The sequence below is a fragment of the Ixodes scapularis genome, unplaced genomic scaffold (genome assembly GCF_016920785.2).
Source record: "Ixodes scapularis isolate PalLabHiFi unplaced genomic scaffold, ASM1692078v2 PGA_scaffold1__304_contigs__length_218370807, whole genome shotgun sequence".
NCBI lineage: Eukaryota > Metazoa > Arthropoda > Arachnida > Ixodida > Ixodidae > Ixodes > Ixodes scapularis.
Window position 1 is genome coordinate 134,888,492 of NW_024609846.1, and position 17,503 is coordinate 134,905,994.

Here is a 17,503-nt window from a genome sequence, read left to right on the forward strand (position 1 = left end):
CCGAAGATGCCCGTCATGAGACCGGGAAGTAATTTCTGCATGACAAGAATTTCCTGCGAGAGCTCAATGCGTGCTATCTGCATGACTCTGTAGTTGGCAGTCCAGCTGGCAGAGTTGAATCCTAATACGTGGTGGACGGCGGGATGAGGGATGGGCTTCCTGAGGTAGAGTACAAAGGATCGCAGGCGCAGGCGGAGGAGATACAGTCTCAAGATGAAGATGGCGGCACGGAGAAGGGGCCTGGCTGGAAACCCGAAGGTCCGATGCGTGGCGGTTGTGGACGTGACAAACACATAGATTTACACAAGCCCCCTGCCCCCCTTCTCCCAAGACACCCCCAAAGTGTGCCCCCCCCCCCCCCCCCCCTAAAAATTTGGGCCACCCCAGGTTTAAAATTCCTGATAAACCCCTGTCCGGAAGTGAGAAAGCTGTGTGTATGCATAAGGCGTGTATTTGGTGCGCACCTCGGAGGGTTCTGCCGGTTGGGCACTATCAACACCATCATAGGCGTAGACTTCGGCGGGAAAGGGGGGGGGGGGGGGGGGGCAGAGCCCTCCCCCACCTCCCCCCTTGGGCCCGGGCTATGATCCTTACCAATCGATGTCTACGTGCCATGTAATGAGCTTCTATAGTAGCGGCATGTAAACAAAATAACGCCCACGTTGCCTTTATTGACAAAATACATGGGAAATGGAATCCCAGTGTGCTCGAACAAGAGGGACAAAGGGTAAACACAAATCTCGAGAAGGAGAACAAGGGGGACAAAGGGTAAACACAAATCTCGAGAAGGAGAACAAGAGGGACAAAGGATAAACACAAATCTCTAAACATAGCTAGGTGACTGGACTGGTGCGTGACCGAAAAAATCTGCCTGATCCGGGTATCTAACCCGGACCAGGCGGATTTTTTCGGTTGCGCACTCGCTTGCAAATTTGCATTGAATTGCATTATAATCAACACCATGCTGTTTTTCCACCCAATTTGTTAGTGCTTGCCTAAGTCAAATATAAGTCGTTCAAACAAAACAGACATCTACCAGCAGGCATAAAAAACAGTTGCTCCACACATTATTTTTACCTTTGCTCTTGTTTCGGTTTAAAAGTAACGTCCAGAATCCACATCCAAATCCGAAGTCACTTCTAATCCCTTTGTTTGGTTCTTTTGGTTCGGTGGTTGGCGCCTTGTTGGCCTTGTCTGTACCTCTGTACTGTACTGTGCTGTGCTTATACGTCTTGATGGATACGCTTGCACTTTATAGTTTCGATGACGGCTCTCTTGGCGTTGCAACTGTCAAATTCATACGGGATTATAATCCTGTATGCCACAACGCCAAAGTGTGGCCGCGATACAAGGACGCCACTCAAAAAAAAAACTGGGTTAAAGTGAATTGGCCCAACCAGGACAAGTCTGGTAACTCAACAGGGGGTACAAGCGTCCACGCCGCTCAGGTCGTCCGTTTCGGAGGTACGTTTCTTACGTCTTATATTTGATCGAGCTTCGCGATAAATGAGCATGATTTCGCTAAAGCCTGGACTTCGTGGAGCAAATATACGAAGGACGATGTTTGCCCGACAGCGTTTGCTCTGCGCGGTGCGGGTGCCGCAGGGCGGTTGTTCGCTTCGTATTCGCTCTAGTGGGTTCAACCTTAATCGGATAAGCTGTGAAATGAGATTCGCAGTGCCTAGCGTTACGTCCGACGGAGCTCCGAATACGTAGTGTGTAGAGTACCGTCCGACGGCACTCTTGCAGAGCGTTCAAGTGCCGTCCGACGGTACTCTACTCACGCATTGAAATGCCGTCCGAAAATCTCTTATAAAACGAGTTCTCAAAACGAGTTTTTCGAAAAGTGTAGCTTAGTCAATAAAGAAAAAAAAAAAAAAAAAAAAAAAAAAGGGAGTGTAGCTTAGTGGTAAGATATGTCTCATAAGCAAGCGATCCCGGGTTCGATCCCCGGTGCGTGCTTACTTTTTTTTTTTTCTTGAACATTTTATTTTGCCGACGCATTTGCCGATATTTACATTTTTTTTTTTTTTACGATTAAAGGGGTTATGGCGTGAAAATTAAACGGATAGATTATTCTTGAAATGGAATGCTCATAGGCTACTTAGTATATACACCAAGTGACGCGATTTTTAGAGCTCTGGTAATAGCAATATTCAATTTACGAATTTTTATCATTTTCATCTGGCGACCAGGCAGCACTGCCCAAGTTAGTCACACCATGGTGTCCATAAACCAGGTGACCATGAACACTCTCTCATTCTAGACGCCCCCATAATTGCTCAAGCTCTCCTCGTCGCGGTACTGGCGGTACAATCAAAACCGCTCACACAACTCGGTAACCCGAAAGCTATTCTTGCTCTCACCCCCGGCCCGTTGACCTTCCACCCTGCATGCGCCTGTGAGATATTCCCGGACGACGGTGACCACGGCGAGTTCATCCGTTAAGGCCCGTTCACACTCTTGCGGCCGAGTTAGACCGAGAGAGACCAGACCGGTTTTTAAGCCTCTTGCGACTTAGGACCAGCTCCACTGCATCGCATCCGGTCCTAAGAAGTCGCAAAAGCTTTAAAAACCGGTCTGGTCTCTCTCGGTCGAAGTCGGTCGCAAGAGTGTGAACGGGCCTTTACTCGTCGTCGCTGGAGCTGGTCGCCAGTGGGTCGCAGTCAAAATGAACAGCTTCCAACATCTCTAGATAGCAATCACTCTCGTCGCTGCTGCGATCAATGTCGAACACTTCGACAAGGCGAGCGATGCCGTAAACGTAATCATTACGGACCCCATGCTCGAAACATGGAAGGTAAACGAGGAAGCTGAGGCTCGATAAGCCAAGCGAGCCAAGTCTGTGAGTGCGTGCAAGGAGACACCGCGCTGGAGGCTGGCTACGTAGCCAACCTTCAGCTCCGCCCGGATCTGCTCCTTCGAGGGGCTTGCATATAAATCGATTTATCCACAAAACTATCGCGCCATTTTCAAAACAAATTTAGCAGGATTATAGGAACATAATATGAGTCCTAGCAGTATAGTTATCTCATATTTTATCTTTGACGTGTCATAACTTCTTTAACACAGGAAAAAACTAATGTCACCGAAATTTCGCTGAACGAAGTGCTATGGGACTTTGTTTCCGGAAGTGCATGGGGTTCAGCGGGGCTTGGTTTGCTGGCTGGAGCCACTTACACAGCGCTGTGTAAGTGGCTCTTTCTTTTGTGTGCATGAAAGCTTAAGAGTGCTTGTTTTGGGGGTGCGCTGTTTTCTTGTCAGTTATGAACAACCAACTCGCCCAAACCTCCATTTTAACAAGTCTATTGTCCTTCTCACACCCAAGCAGCCCCCTCGAAACAGCTTGTTATTTAAGACACTCTGGAAGAATTCACTGCAAAATTTAGTGCGCGTGGCAACTTGAGTGGTACGTGAAGATTGTGCCAGCTGCCAACAAGTCTGAGGAAACCCTGCTGCTGTAAACAGCACGTTCATGTCACATTCTTAGGAATTGCTTCGAACGTCCGTTATTCTCAGAAACCGTCACAAGAAACACGAGAAAGAAGAAAAAAAAATGTAATGGGCATCTGTACCTGGAAGTACAGATGGAGTCGCTTTTTTAACCAATTAAGGAATGCTGCATCGGACGTAACGTAGGAATAATTCACAATATGCTTGTGTTTATGTCATGTACCGGCAGTAAACCGTAATATTCAATAAGGTCGTGTAGGTTACACAGGACGTAACTTCCGTTGAAACGTTCCTTTCTAGCACAAGCGCTATTTCCACGCAAACACTTTTCCACTTAGGTGCAGAAATTGAATGCGTGTTAGGGTTATTTATGTTTCACCTCAAAGTGCTTGTACGTAGGTGAAACATAGGACCTCAATTTTCGTATGTAATGCTTTGTTGCTCTTCAGTCTCCCGTCCCGAGCTGGAGAAGCTCTTAAACAAGATGCTGGACGAGCGGAATGCTGTGCCCAAGAAGGACGAGGTAAGCAGCTTTTGTGGAACAAGCAGTTGGAAACTTTGCAGCATCACTTTGGCAGTGCATCAGTGCAACTTCCCTACACTGCGGTGCCTGGAATGCATCTCCGACTGGTGTGTTTAGCATCCTATACCGCCCATGCATTGAGTGCGGTACCACAGTGGCAACAAATTACCTCATAGGGGCTGCCATGTCATGTTGTCATCTGTGGTGACCCTGGTGGTTGGTTGTAGTTCCAACTGCTGTTGGAAAAAGTGGGCAAACGCAAGCGTCGCTGTCATTGCGGCTAGAGCCACTTTATATGGCAGCTAAAAGCTTTAGCTGCCAGAGAAGCAACATTAGGCCAAAAGTGCTAGACACAACACCTAAAGCGGCAGCGGAGATCTCCATTTTGGCCGTGGGAGGTTGCCAGCGCCTCTAGCGACCGTTTGATCACTCTTCGTTTGAGCATCCTGATTTAAGTTTGGAATACGGACGAGTGATGTTGATGTAGGCACAGATTATTTAACTTACACAGAAGAAGCTCTAGGATAAAGTCAACCCCAAATCTCATGTGTCGGAAAGGCCTCCCACTTGAGTATCGTCGGGGGCAGGAGTAGCAGACGGTGTCTGAATCCTGTCCAAGCGCGTTTGGCGATCCTCAGTGCAGCCCGTTGCTATGGAAACTGAGTCAGCTTGGGTCGTCTCCATAATGACATACTGACCAATTGTGGCGGGAGGTGGCATACAAAAAAGAGTGCCATTACTCTGGTAGCTAGCTGCCATATAGGGTGGCTATAATCGCTGCATCACAGCCCGTGGCTGCATAAGCTGCTGTTCATTGGCTGTCTGCAGAGTGAGATAGAGCATAACAAGCATCTGTTGTCTCCACCCCCACTGTTGTGCCACCGCTAGGATTGCCACCAACGTGATATCACATGGCGGAAATCGGAAGACCAGAAATGAGGATGCAGTATACGCATAATTTGGAGATGCGTTAGGTGCCATACTTAAACTGTGCTGGTAGTAACAAAGTAACCTATTAAGTGGAAATCTGCATTAATTGAAGATTATGTAATGTACTATCGGCTGCAAAAGTTTACGAACCGCGGGAAGAAACTAAGAAATTTATTTGTGGCGTTGTCCTCTAGTTTGGACGTACTTCACAGGTGTGGGTGATTCATCATCCCTCAAGGAATCGTCTTCACTGAAGAGGCAAGCCCAGACTTTAAGGCAGTGTAGTAAATAATTTCTTTTTGTTTCTTTCCACGGTTTGTAAACTTTTACGCCGATAGCACAATGTAGGAGGAAGTTGGAACTATAATTTGGTTTTAAAATTTTGAAAGAACTTTAAAATTTTGAAAGACCTTATTTTCCTAATTTTACAATTTTTCATCACAGAAAAGGCAAGTCCACAAAAAAAAAGATAACATGGAAGACAGGCTTGTCAAACAGCTTAGGGATGACCTGAGGGAACAGAAGGTATGTATGCAAACTTTTGTTGTGAAGATGTTAGATTTATTGAGAGTTGCATATCAGTAGTCACATGATGTTGCCATTTGGTGTTTGGTTACAGATATTTTTGTATTTCAGAGCTCTCCTCTTAATATGTAATTGTTAGTCTTGTGTGCTGTCTAAAGTGTACTAATTATTATTTAATTTAAGCCAACTTCGAGCTGTTCAGACTGGACGGGTGGCTGGAAAGTGTAGGTTTACTAGTTTAGTAACCTGTAAAGTAAATGCCATATGCTGTTCTTTTCCTCAGCACAAGAAGTAGTCTGAGTGCAGCAGCAGCAGAGCTTTGTGTGCTTACCAGAGGTCACTTCTGAAAAGCACAGGCCAGATTTGCTAATAGCTTCTTATGCTGCTACGACAACTTGGCTAAGAAGTTCATAGGTTATGACGTAGTAAGAAAAGAGAAATCTGTATTCACAAATGCTTTCTTAAATAAGAGGAGGAAAACGACAATCTCTTGCGGAAAAACTACAGCTTGCAGTGTCTTGCAAGTCGTTGCAAGAGGCGACTGTTACTGTGGTGACGGCGTTCTTGGCAATTCCAATAGCCGTTTGGAAAGCTCACCGTGTTGGAGCACGTGCATTTCAACTACAGCAAGAAACAAGGGCAGGAGGTTATGGCTTGCTTCTCTTGCAACACTTGTGTGTTGACCTGACCGTGCTTAGTAAAGTGCTAATACCGCCGCAGGGCAAATGCTCTTGAATGCTGAGCTTCACCGAGGACGAGGTAACTCTTGGTTATGAAGCCTACAAAACTTTTATATATGCTCAAGGGGCAGCCTGCATGCCTCGCTTGCAAAGCGGTGCATAAGTGAACAAATTGTCACATTTTTTTTCTTGGTCTTAAGGATCTGAGAGGGGATGGACAACATAAAAAGGGAGTCACATAAATTGGTGATCCAATATCGCGTACCAGCCATGGCTCCCAAGAAATATGCTCGCTCCGTGTTGATATTTCTACCTCTATTACATCTGAATAAAAAGCACCTACACAGGGGTGGAACGGCTGCGCCATTTGCGCCATTTTGCGCCAGGCGCATTTGTCTGCGCCATCCTGCGCCATGTAGTGGAAACTGCGCCACAGCCAATACCTCGCGCCATTATGCACCAAATCGCAAAACGTGCGCCAAAAAAAAAATTTTACTTAGTCTTGGTTTCGGTTTTCATCGACTCGATTGGCAACAATGAGCACGTTTAGCTTGCTCGGCCTTTCAATCCTTTGTTCTGTTTATTCTCCCTCTGTATCCCGAGTCGAAAGCGCGCGAGAAAAACTCGGGGGTCGGATTCTAAGCGCTCCACCACCTGGGAAGTTGGAACCGCATTTCCGCAAGATAAGTCGTGATTTGATAGAGCTGAAACGCTGTCCGATCCGAAACTTTGACGGTCAGCACCTCTCACGAGATTTTAATCTTGCTCCTGCTTATCGCTTCGAATACGATAACTCCCTTAATTGTAGTCTGCTGCTTCGATATTGAGCTGCACAATAGGACCAACGCGAAATTCGTTGCCCTGTTCCTCCGCGCAACTGGACGTCCGTTGCATATGCACGTCTAGTAGTTCGCACATATAATTACTAAGTCGAGCACGTGTGGGCTGTGCGATAAGCAGTGCTGGTTTCCATTTTGAACGGCTGAAAGCCGCTCAGAAATAATCAAGGACACTGCCTCCAGAAACATGAAAGTTTCAAGTTTTCGCATCTGTTACACTGTTATCCCATTTACATAAATCCCTAACCACTCATGTTCATCTGTGCTGCAAAGCACAATTGAAATTGCTCCCGTGCTCGTCAAAGACACAAGCTGAGGTGAAATGAAAACTGATCTGAGCTGCTCCTAGCCTGCTCCAAGATGTAGTTTTAGCTGCTTCCAACCTGCTCCAAAACAGCTGTTTCAGCTGCTCCCGTGGCTGCTCCCATGTACATTTCATGAGTTCCACCCCTGCTACAGCATATCCCATCCGCAAGACCACTTTGCAACGAGAAACTGCGTCTATTTTCAAAAACGCATTTCCTGGCCTGCCAGTCATCCTCCACTATGATAATGAAAATAGGCGATTTTCTAAATCCCCAAGCACCCTGGTCGTATGATTGCTTGAGTGCGGGCGGGGGCGCTTGACGGGATTTAAAAAATGGTCTATTCTGAGACGAGGGTACACTGCTAATCACCAAATTGAGGTCACACTATTCATACCTGAAGGGTTCACCAAAGAGTTGTTTCCGTGTTCCCTTCCATTGAATCATCATGACGTGCCTCACTAAGCTTTAGGTAAGCTCAATGGAATCGTCGGCTGCGTGCTGCACCAATAGTTTTGCATTCTTTCTCTTTTGCAGCTTGAAGTTGAGATTCACACGAACTGTGTGCAGAAAAATGCCCCCTGCTCGCTCCCTAAACTACAGAGTGTCACAAAAAAGATTTACAGGGCTTTTTACACCGCAAAACAAACTAGGCATCGCCGAACGCTCATTCTCCGCCCGCCCAAAGGTAACGCTAGAGGTCACAACCAGATGCCAAAGTTTCAGCCCGATTCAATAACTTAATCAAAAGTTATAGGTGATTTTCTGAAAATTTTAATGGGAAAATGGAGCCCATGTTTGCCTGTTTTCGGTTTCTGGTGCCATAGAGCCCCATGTATTCGAAAGCTCCGTCGGCCGCCATTTCTCCATTGAAAGTTTCGGAAAATCACATAACTTTTGATTAATTTATCGGATTGGGCTGAAACTTTGGCATTTGGTTGTGACCTCAAGCACTACCTTTGGGCGGAAAATGAGCGTTCGGCGATGCCTAGTTTTTTTTTTGCTTTAAAAAAGACCGTGTAAATTTTCTTTCGTGACAACCTGTACTTAATCCCTGTACGTAAGTGACGTGTGGTCGTGTTGATCCTAAGAAGTTTGTAGGACACCTCGGGGGCTGTCGCAGGACTTTGTTGCGAGCTATGTAAAACTTACAATAATTTTGTCTCACGAATATGAATTTTTCTCCAGATTCGTCGTAACATTGTTTCATGAATCCAGCCTCCGTTGCTTAGGGCTTCTTTTATCATACTTAGTTGTTCAAATCTGATAATATGCCATCACATGCGCATATCATTTGTTGTCTATAGCTCTTGCACGCATCTCCTGGTGGCCTGGAGGAGCCGACCGACTTGCCGCCACAAGTTCAAGAGCCTCTCGCGGTACCTGCCCTGGCCAGGGCCGAAGAGAGTGGGGCAAGGGTCTCCTATGCAGATGCCATGGCTGCAGTGACCGAGGCCAGGGCTCAGGCCGAGGCGAGGGCTGTACTCGCCGAGGCTAAGGCAGAGCAGTCTGAGGCCAGGGAAAAGGAAATCTCAACCAAACTGGAGCTAGCTGAGGCCAGGACGGAGGAGATTGAGGCGAGACTGGAGCAGGCCGAGGCCAGGCTGGAGCAGGCCGAGGCCAGGCTGGAGCAGGCCGAGGCCAGGGCAGAGGAGGCCGAGGCCAGGGCAGAGGAGGCCGAGACCAAAGTGCTCCAAGGTAGAGCACAGATGACTTTTGTGCTGGACGATCTCCTTCCTGCTTTGAGAGGTATGACTGAATTCCCAAATTTCTGGAAACTTCTTGATCATATCCCATTTTTTATGCCTAAGCTAGAGTAAAATATTCACTCTTGTTTTGATTACCACGTGGACTAGGAGCATAACCTGTTTATACTGCAATGGGAGAGAGACTCGAAATAGTTTCTAGAAGGTTTGATCTTAATCAGCTTTGAAACATACTTTAACATTGTTTGCTTTCATTCAGAGTGTTTGTCCTGTGATTATATATTTCCAACTCCACATCAGGTTCAAGATTTTCTTCCAGCATGTTTTCAAGAACTTCGAAATCTACACACGTTTGCAAGCCCGGTTTCAGGGTGCCGCCGCCTTGCTCGGTTACGGCCTGCGCAAGTGCGTCATAATCCGTTTACGAAGCCTTTCTAAGTCGTCGTAATCAGATTACGGAAGCCTTTCTAAGGCGTCGTAATCAGATTACGACTGCACCCAAGCGCACCCCAATGAACAAGATGGTGGTGACCTGAGATCAGATTTGCAAACGTGTATTGTAAGCCTGCTGGTTTCGACGGTTCTTAAAGATGCACTAAGGATGTTTCCGAAATTGTCTGTTCTCGGTGCTAAATCCTTCTACAGGCTCTAAGCATCCTAAAAATCCAAAACTTACGGTGATGTGGCGCTTATTTCCCTTCCAAAAATGTGATTTAAGATAGGGAGACGCCTCTTCCTGAGTAAAACTTTGCGCTGAAGAAGGGCAGTGCATAACCTGGCCGAGGCGACGGTGGGCTGATGAAAGGCGCTTGTCAGTCAATTGCAAGCCGCCTCTTTGATGGCAGACAACGCAGCGTTGTCTGCTGGGTCGTTGCCGGTAAGCGCTCTATTATTATGGGATGGTTGAGGTTCTCTCACCCTCTAGCCTAGCTGTTGAGTTGACAGTTGGCATCGGCATCGAAAACATTGAAGTACTATAACAGAATTATGATTTCTGTGCGAGATTAGAGGACGACAGTTTTAATTTTATGGTGGACACTTCTTTTTCGCAGATGTGCCACAGATTCTTGCAAGCCTTCAGCATCGTGAAGCAGCGGGCCCCATGCTTCCAGGAGTGCCCGGGAATGTGATGGAGAACACGGTATGTAGACATTCTCTGTTTACTATATGTTTGAACGGAGCCGTATATTGGAAGAGTCTGGCCAGTGGGTGCGGTAACGAAGGTGCTGGAGAGGAGAAAAGTGAAGGAAAGGGAGGAGAGGAGTGATGGTGATTGCTGCGCCAATTGCGCCAGACTGCGCCAAAGGGCTAACCCTGCTACATCCTGCTACATTTTGCCAAGATATGGGTAATTGTGCCAAGCTTGCGCCAAAGGACCAATTTTGGTTGCCTTTCAAAACCAAAACTAAACTGAGAACCGTAATCGAGCATGCGTGAGCCAGATGGCGCAAGCGGCCTCCCGACTTACCGTACCTTGCATCAATCGTCTATCCGGTCTTGCATGGTTTTTTCCGCCGTCTTGCATTTTGCGCTTTCGTCGTCTCAAGGATTTAGTCTCTCGTGTCTTTTAAAAAAAAATATTCAACGATAGACGCAGGCATTTGCGGACGGTCCGACGTCAGTGTGCTGGGAGCCGGACCTGTCGCCATGCTTTGAAAGAAAACCATCAAAACCACGTTTTTGCGCGGCGAGGGTTACTTTGTGAGTTGAAGCGCTCGCACGACCACAGTCGCCGTGGTCACGCGACGTCGCGTGTTGCCGTCTCCACATCGCTGCAGATATGGGGCTTGCTAAACTGAAGCGCATCGAGATTCCTGTTCTTGTTTAAATCATACACTGCTACAAAAATTCCTATTTAACTCTAAGCTGCTGCGAAGTATTGACTACCTAGGTTTCTCTCGATGGGCTTTCTTTCGAGAGGGACCCCAGTACGTGAAAAATCTGCCGCGAAAGAAGGTTGATGAAGAGAAGTGAGCTAAAGCAAAGAAGGCAATGTCTGCACGCTGAACCCGCACAGCGCTTGTTTGTCACGAGTTCAGTCGTTGCACACGGCGTTTCAAGAACTTTTTGACCCTGGCTCGCGATGTGATATATCGGTGCGCTCAGGTTCTTTTTTTCTGTGTGTTTGGCCTGTACCTCGCATGCCGGCCTGGCAAGCACGTGCCGCTGGACTGTTTATTGTCGTGTGCTGGACAATTGCATTTTGCATACTATTTTGGGAACCAGTTGGCGACGGAGCGGAGTGGCATGGTTTCGGTTTTGATTGAACATCCGTTGTCTCCACTGGCGCGACGAAGCACGTGGAATTGCAAGCCTGCTGAAGTTGCCCTCACGTGCATGCGAACATGATTGCACGACAGATGCACCAGCTGGGACGCTTGCAATTCATTGTTTAACGGTTACTTAATTTTTATAAAAATCTGGCACGTCAGGAGCCAGTAAAACGATGGCTAGGTTGTTGTTTTTTTTTTTTTGGAATTGCTCGGCAGCGCCTACAGCACTGTATACTTGTGGGATGTCTCGGCAGTAAAAACAGAAGCATCGTGTTCCATCACAGCTCGTCACATCAGAACACAACACAAAGTGCCTTTCGTTTGTCCAGCACTTAAAACAAATATTTATATTTCTAAAAATATCTGCTCCAAAAGCCACTTTTTTTTTTTGCACCGAAACACTGTTTTGGCTGCTCCAAAAGCTACTTTCACTGCTCCAAAACACTGTTTTGGCTGCTCCAAAGGCCACTTTTGCTGCTCCAAAACACTGTTTTGGCTGCTCCAAAAGGTTCTTCAAAATGGCTTAGGCCAATCACATCACTGGGAGAGTGCTGAAGGAGCGAGAGGGGAAGAGTAGCAGCTGAAGCGCGCGTTGGCTGAGCGAGTGCTTTAGCTGCTACTAGCAGCGAACTTCCTCGCGCCGCACGCACCGAGCGACCAAAGATGGCGGTGATAGCTTTCAGCACACCAAGAGGTGCACACTGCCGAAGCTTGGGGAGCGTTGAGCGAATGAAGTAAACACATAGGAGTAGGCCTCGCCCCTCGGCTCACTTCCAGGCAGTGCAGCCTGTACCGCGAGCCACGCACTCCTCTGTTTGCATTTCATTTTTCCCTATAGTACCTAAATAGCCAATGAAAAAAAACATTGCCAGGCAACTAGTTGCATGATGCATATGGTTGTGATTTGCACCCCTAGTGGACTTCCTTGAGTGTCTCTAGGGGTGCAAGTTCTTGTGCATTGAGGGGTTAGCTGAAAGATGAAGCTGCAGTTGACCATGCTTTAGAGGTGTGTTACAGCCAGTGTGCGTGTAATCTTGAGGGCACACTTGCGTGGCTGTTTGGAATATTTTACGTCGCGGTCTGGCTCTGTTCATGATGCACTTACTTACCACCAGCATGTCAAGGCTGCGCATGCATGCATGGACTTTAATCTAAAAGGATTCATTTGGATGTGGCCACTATACTTGGTTCTATTTCTATTCTTATATTTCAGGTACACTTCGGTGATATCGTGGTGACCGACGTCCAGATGAAGCGGCTCGACGGAAAGCCGGCATCCCTGTACACACAGGACCTGGCTGTGATGGTGTTCGGGAGCGACGCTCTGGCAGAGTGCTGCCTTTCCGGCTCTGTGACAAAATCATCCCTGCCTAAAGAGCCGGTTCAGGACCTGATAGGTCAGTGAATTGCTGTAAAGAAGACCCTGAATTATCATACAAAATTAATGACAATGTTTAAAAAAAAATGTCTCGGCTACATCAAATCTGACTTTCTAATGAAATATCATAACAGGTTGAATTTTTGCAGTCTTAATACTTCACAAATTGACCGAAATGCTATGTTCGGAATTCTGCAGCAGCTAAATATCACTCTCTGCATCGAACTGATCATTGGTTCTCACGTATGGTAAAATTATGTGGACACAAAAAATAAGGATACCATATTTTCCGGTGTATAAGTCGCATTTTGTTCCAAATTCCGGTCTTGTACGATGGCGCGACTTGTTTAGAAACGTTTTCATGAAAACTTCTCGTGGCTGCAGCAAGTCCTCCATCGCCCGCCAAGGAGTGCGAAAGGCATGATAGATAATGGAACAGTTTGAAGGCCACCTGGCACCAGTCTGTTCCATTATCTGTTGGGCCTTCATCTATCGTGAAAACACAAAGCCAAATACGGCAACAGCTGCATTTGCCTTTATGTTCTTTAATTGTATCGGTGCCGTGCCAACCTGCCGTGACCGACAGCGCGAAAAAGCTTGCAGCAATGTTGTGGTGTGTTCCAGTGACTTTGCGTGCCGCCGCAGCGATGCTGTGGTGCCTTTCCGCATTTCAGTGCACCGTAAGACAACTTTATGCGTCATTGCTCGCAATAATGCGTTGGTGGCTGCCACTTGGCCGAAAGAGGGTCGCTGCGACGCGCCGCGTTTCAGTGCGCCATACTACAAACGCTCTGGTGGCTCCCACGCGTCGAAGGAGCGTCGCTGCAATGCGCCGTGCCGTGTTCCAGTGCGCCACATGACAACTTTAGAGACACCACTTGCAACAACGCTGTGGTGGCTCCCACATGTGCCACACGGCAACTTGACACACTGCCGCTCGCAACGACGCTGTATTGGCTCCCACATATGCCACACGGCAACTTTACTTGCTGCTGCTCACAACGGTGCTGTGGTGGCTCCCACATGCGTCTCCTTCCAGTGTGCCGCACGGCAACTTTACACGCTGCTGCTTAGAACGACGCTGTGGTGGCTCCTACATGCACCGAAAGCGCTTTGCTGTAACTCGCCACGTTCCAGTACGTCACATGGCAACTTTATGCGCCGCCGCTCGCAACAATGCTGTGGTGGCCCCACACGCGGCGAAGGAGCGTCGCTGCGACGTGCCGCTGCGATCTCGGATACAAGCGCGACTTTATGCCAACTTTTTCGTGAAGATGTTTCAATATAGGAGGTGAAGCTTATAGTCTGGAAAATACATTACTCAGTGAATCTAAAACTGGATATAAGATGACACTGTTGTATAGTTATAGTTCCTGAATTTTGTGTTTCTTTTTCTTTTCAGATCACGTGATTGCCAAATTTCCGGGTGAATCATCAAAGACTGTCAAAGAGTACCTGAGGAGGAAGTGCAGTAACACCTCATACTTGCGAAAGAAGAATATAAATTAACAAACAAGATTAGCTTTCTTTCATTTATTTATTTTCACAAGTTCAGAGATTTTAGTTTATAATGATTTTAGAAGCTTTTAAATTATTTTAGAATTTTCCATGTTTAAGGCAGCGGCCCCACGACGCAAGCTTTAATGTTGGCTTTTTAGGTTTTATTTTTTTAGGGGTACTTAAGAAATAGCTACAGAGCTGTTGTTTTGCAGCTATGTTTCTAATATCGGTGGGTAAATTACAGCAACACGTTATTGACATAACTAGCTTATGTGATCAGAAAATTGGAAATTTAGAAATTGCTTACTGCTTCCAAGATTTCTCCTTTAATATTAAAGCTTGGGTTACCATTTTTCCGCTCGCATTGTCACGGCTACAGGCTTTGCTCTATGGAGCCCGTTTCTGAAATTTCAATTAATAGGTCAATCAAGTTTGGTTGCAATTTACCCACCAATATTAGAAAAATGCCTGCAAAACGACACCTCTGTAGTTATTTTCCAAGTATCATAAAAATATAAAATATAAAGGGCAACTCCTCTTCATTTTTGTTTTTGAAAAAAATGATGCAGTCCTCTTCAGTATCATTTAGGAAGGGGACCACACGTCAAATATTGCGATAAAGTTCTATGTAAATGTTTCTTAAACGGTCCGGCAAACATTGCAACTTGCCATATTGCCGAAATCTGCTGAATCGAGCCGGCAAATTGAGGCGCAACCAACAGTGCAGTCAAGGCTACTGCGTGGGCATAGCAAACATTGAGCTAAGCATCATCACCATTTTGCTTGTTTTTACTTCTCCGGGCAAGCACAACAGGTGATGTCAGTAACGTTTCTTCTCCGTGCACCTGCGCAGCATACTTCTTGGGAGCTGCCAGGCCTCCCCACCGTTACCTCCTGATGTCTCCCGCATCACAACCGCCGTTGTCGTCTCACCGTTTGTGATTATTGTCCCTCGGAGTTTCGTCCACAGACCGGACACCATGTGCGCAGACTTATGCCGCAGTTATGCAGACGTCGTCGAATGTCTTAGACACCAAAACATGGTGAAGAGTGCGGTGCAGACGACACTTGCGCCTGGCACACTGCTGACCCAATCCCTCCCGTTATTGCGTAGAGGATCACGTGACATCTCATACCTCGTGATAGCCATATTCTTGGCGGCTCGAAGACAGTGTTGCTGGAGGGAGCCAAAGTTTCAGTTTCGATTTCTGCTCGTGTTTAATATTAGATTTAAAAATGTACCTCTTTTTTTCGCGGAGCAGATGAAGTAGTGCCTTTTACAAGGGCTTTTTAATGTGAAATCACTCATTATCCCGAAATCCTTGGAATTGAGCGGAGTTGCCCTTTAATGCTGTTTTCAAACAAGTCTGATATTTTTATGATTTGTGTGATATTTTAACTATTTGAAGTGTTTTTTTTTTTTTTTTTATACAAGTGCAATATTTATCTATTGAAAAACGTGTAAACAAGTCTGATCTTTTAAACCCTTGTGATATTTTTATGCTTTGTGTGATATTTGTAACTATTTGAAGTGTTTTTTTTTTACACAAGTGCAATATTTATCTCTTGAAAAACATGTTTTATCTTTGAGTTATAAAAGACAGTGTGACATTAGAGGGAAGGTTAATCCCCAAGGTGGTGCAGAGGTATGAAAATATAACTGGACCTCCACCTCAAAGGAACATAACTCACATGCTCTGGGCGACTGGCGAACGTCTAAAACCAGTCACCTGTGACTCTGCCTATTTTTTTTTGGCAACTGGCTGATTGGGCTTTATTGGAAAATGTGCATTTGTAATGATTTTATTTGATTGTTTTTATTTTAATAAAAGTTCCTACTGCAGTTAATCTGTATTTAATTTGTGCCCTTATTCCATGTCATTCTCTGTAACATATGAATTTTTTTAGTTACAGGGAACTGGAATTTCAAATTATATTTTATGAAGACCCTGATATATAATTAGTCATGAATAAATTATTGAAATGCTTTAAAAGCCCTACTGGTACCCCAGAATATACCTGGGAGGCTTACTTCAAGGAGCCTAAAATGCTGCTTAATAGCATACTAATAGGCTGCATTAAAGCATCCTAAAGGCCGCTTGAAAGTTTACTATTAACCCGCTTGAAAGTATACTAATAGTCCGCTTGAAAGCATACTAAAATGATGGCTAGAAGTATCCTAAAAGTGCCATTAAAGTAGAAGCCAACCGAATCTTGAAGCAGACTTCAAGTGTCTTAATAGTATGGGGAAATGTTACTTGAAAGTATGTTAAAAGCTTACTAAAAACCGGCCAATTTAGAGCAACAAGCATACTTTTGGAAGTACAAATAAAGTATACTTTAAGAGCCCCGGTTTTTCGCTAAGGGCTGTTACTATGGTGACGCTTACGACGAGCCAAAGGGGACGCGCTGTGGTGCACGACGCAACGCAGCGCAACGCAGTCGACGCAACTGCCTGAACGAGTCTTTACGCGTTTGACGAGCCTTTCGAACGCAGAACGCCGGCGTCCGGGGGTTGGCTCTCCCATTCGAAGGTGCTCGATGAGTGCAGTGGAGGCAAATGCAGGCTTTGTCTCCACTGCACTCGTCAAACGCGTTCAAATGGGAGAGCCAAACGCCGGCGTTCCGCGTTCGAAAGCGTTCGACGAGTGCACTGGAGGCAAAGGCAGCTGTAGCTTTAGCTGTACCCACTAATCATTCAAAAGAGAGCTCGGCGTTCTCACGTTCCCGTGCACTCTCGTATCCTCTTCTCTGTCAGTTTCTCGGCGCATTACACATTACACACGCGAAAAATTTTCGAGCTAAACTTAGCGAAAAAATTTTCTCGCTAAATTTAGCGGAAAATGTCTCCGCCAAATTTAGCGGAAACAATTTCCCAACTAAATTTGGCGGAAAACTTTTCCCACTAATCTTAGCGGAAAACGGTTTGCGCTAAATTTAGCGGAAATATTTCTCGCCAAATTTAGCGGGAAAGGTTTACCCTCGTGACGTCTCACATGACGTCACGTCTGACGTCACACGTGGCCCTCCCATCTGTATTCTCTTCTACTCCTCAAGAGCTGCGCTCTAAAGGCCCGTTCACACTGTGCCATTTCTTTTGTTAAGCTACGTTACGAACTCTTACGACAACTTACGACCGCCCGTGACCATGGCAACCAGCGACGCAACGCGAGTCGTAACGCAATGCGAGGAGTTGGGCTTGGCTCAACTTTTCTTCAGAATTCTTACGACCGCTTACGTTCAACAAATCGGGACTCGCGAAAGCGAAGCTCCTGGGCATGCGCGCTACGCTCGGGAGCCCGGCGCTGCTCTCCAAAATGGCGACCGACTCAAAGATTCTGTCGACGCCGGCGACGGTCGACGCCGGAGGCGCTGGCGACGGCGCACAAGA

The 17,503-nt window shown here is 46.4% G+C and overlaps 1 protein-coding gene across 1 annotated transcript; it reads left to right on the top strand.

Annotated features, from left to right (window-relative positions):
- Window positions 1-1,141: 1,141 nt before the first annotated feature.
- Window positions 1,142-15,960, top strand: LOC120847525. The gene is made up of 7 exons (XM_040219330.3): window positions 1,142-1,464; window positions 3,903-3,976; window positions 5,351-5,431; window positions 8,563-9,004; window positions 10,014-10,102; window positions 12,448-12,631; window positions 14,015-15,960. Exons 1-7 carry the CDS (start codon window positions 1,236-1,238, stop codon window positions 14,119-14,121), a joined length of 1,206 nt encoding a protein of 401 aa, XP_040075264.1. The 5' UTR covers window positions 1,142-1,235; the 3' UTR covers window positions 14,122-15,960.
- The last annotated feature ends 1,543 nt before the right edge of the window (window positions 15,961-17,503 follow it).

Excerpts from the sequence above, each read along its gene's own strand:
- LOC120847525 (XM_040219330.3), top strand. The coding sequence starts at position 1,236 with ATGGATACGCTTGCACTTTATAGTTTCGATGACGGCTCTCTTGGCGTT. Across the intron at positions 5,432-8,562 it reads ATGACCTGAGGGAACAGAAG|CTCTTGCACGCATCTCCTGG; the intron begins GTATGTATGCAA and ends TGTTGTCTATAG. Across the intron at positions 10,103-12,447 it reads GGAATGTGATGGAGAACACG|GTACACTTCGGTGATATCGT; the intron begins GTATGTAGACAT and ends CTTATATTTCAG.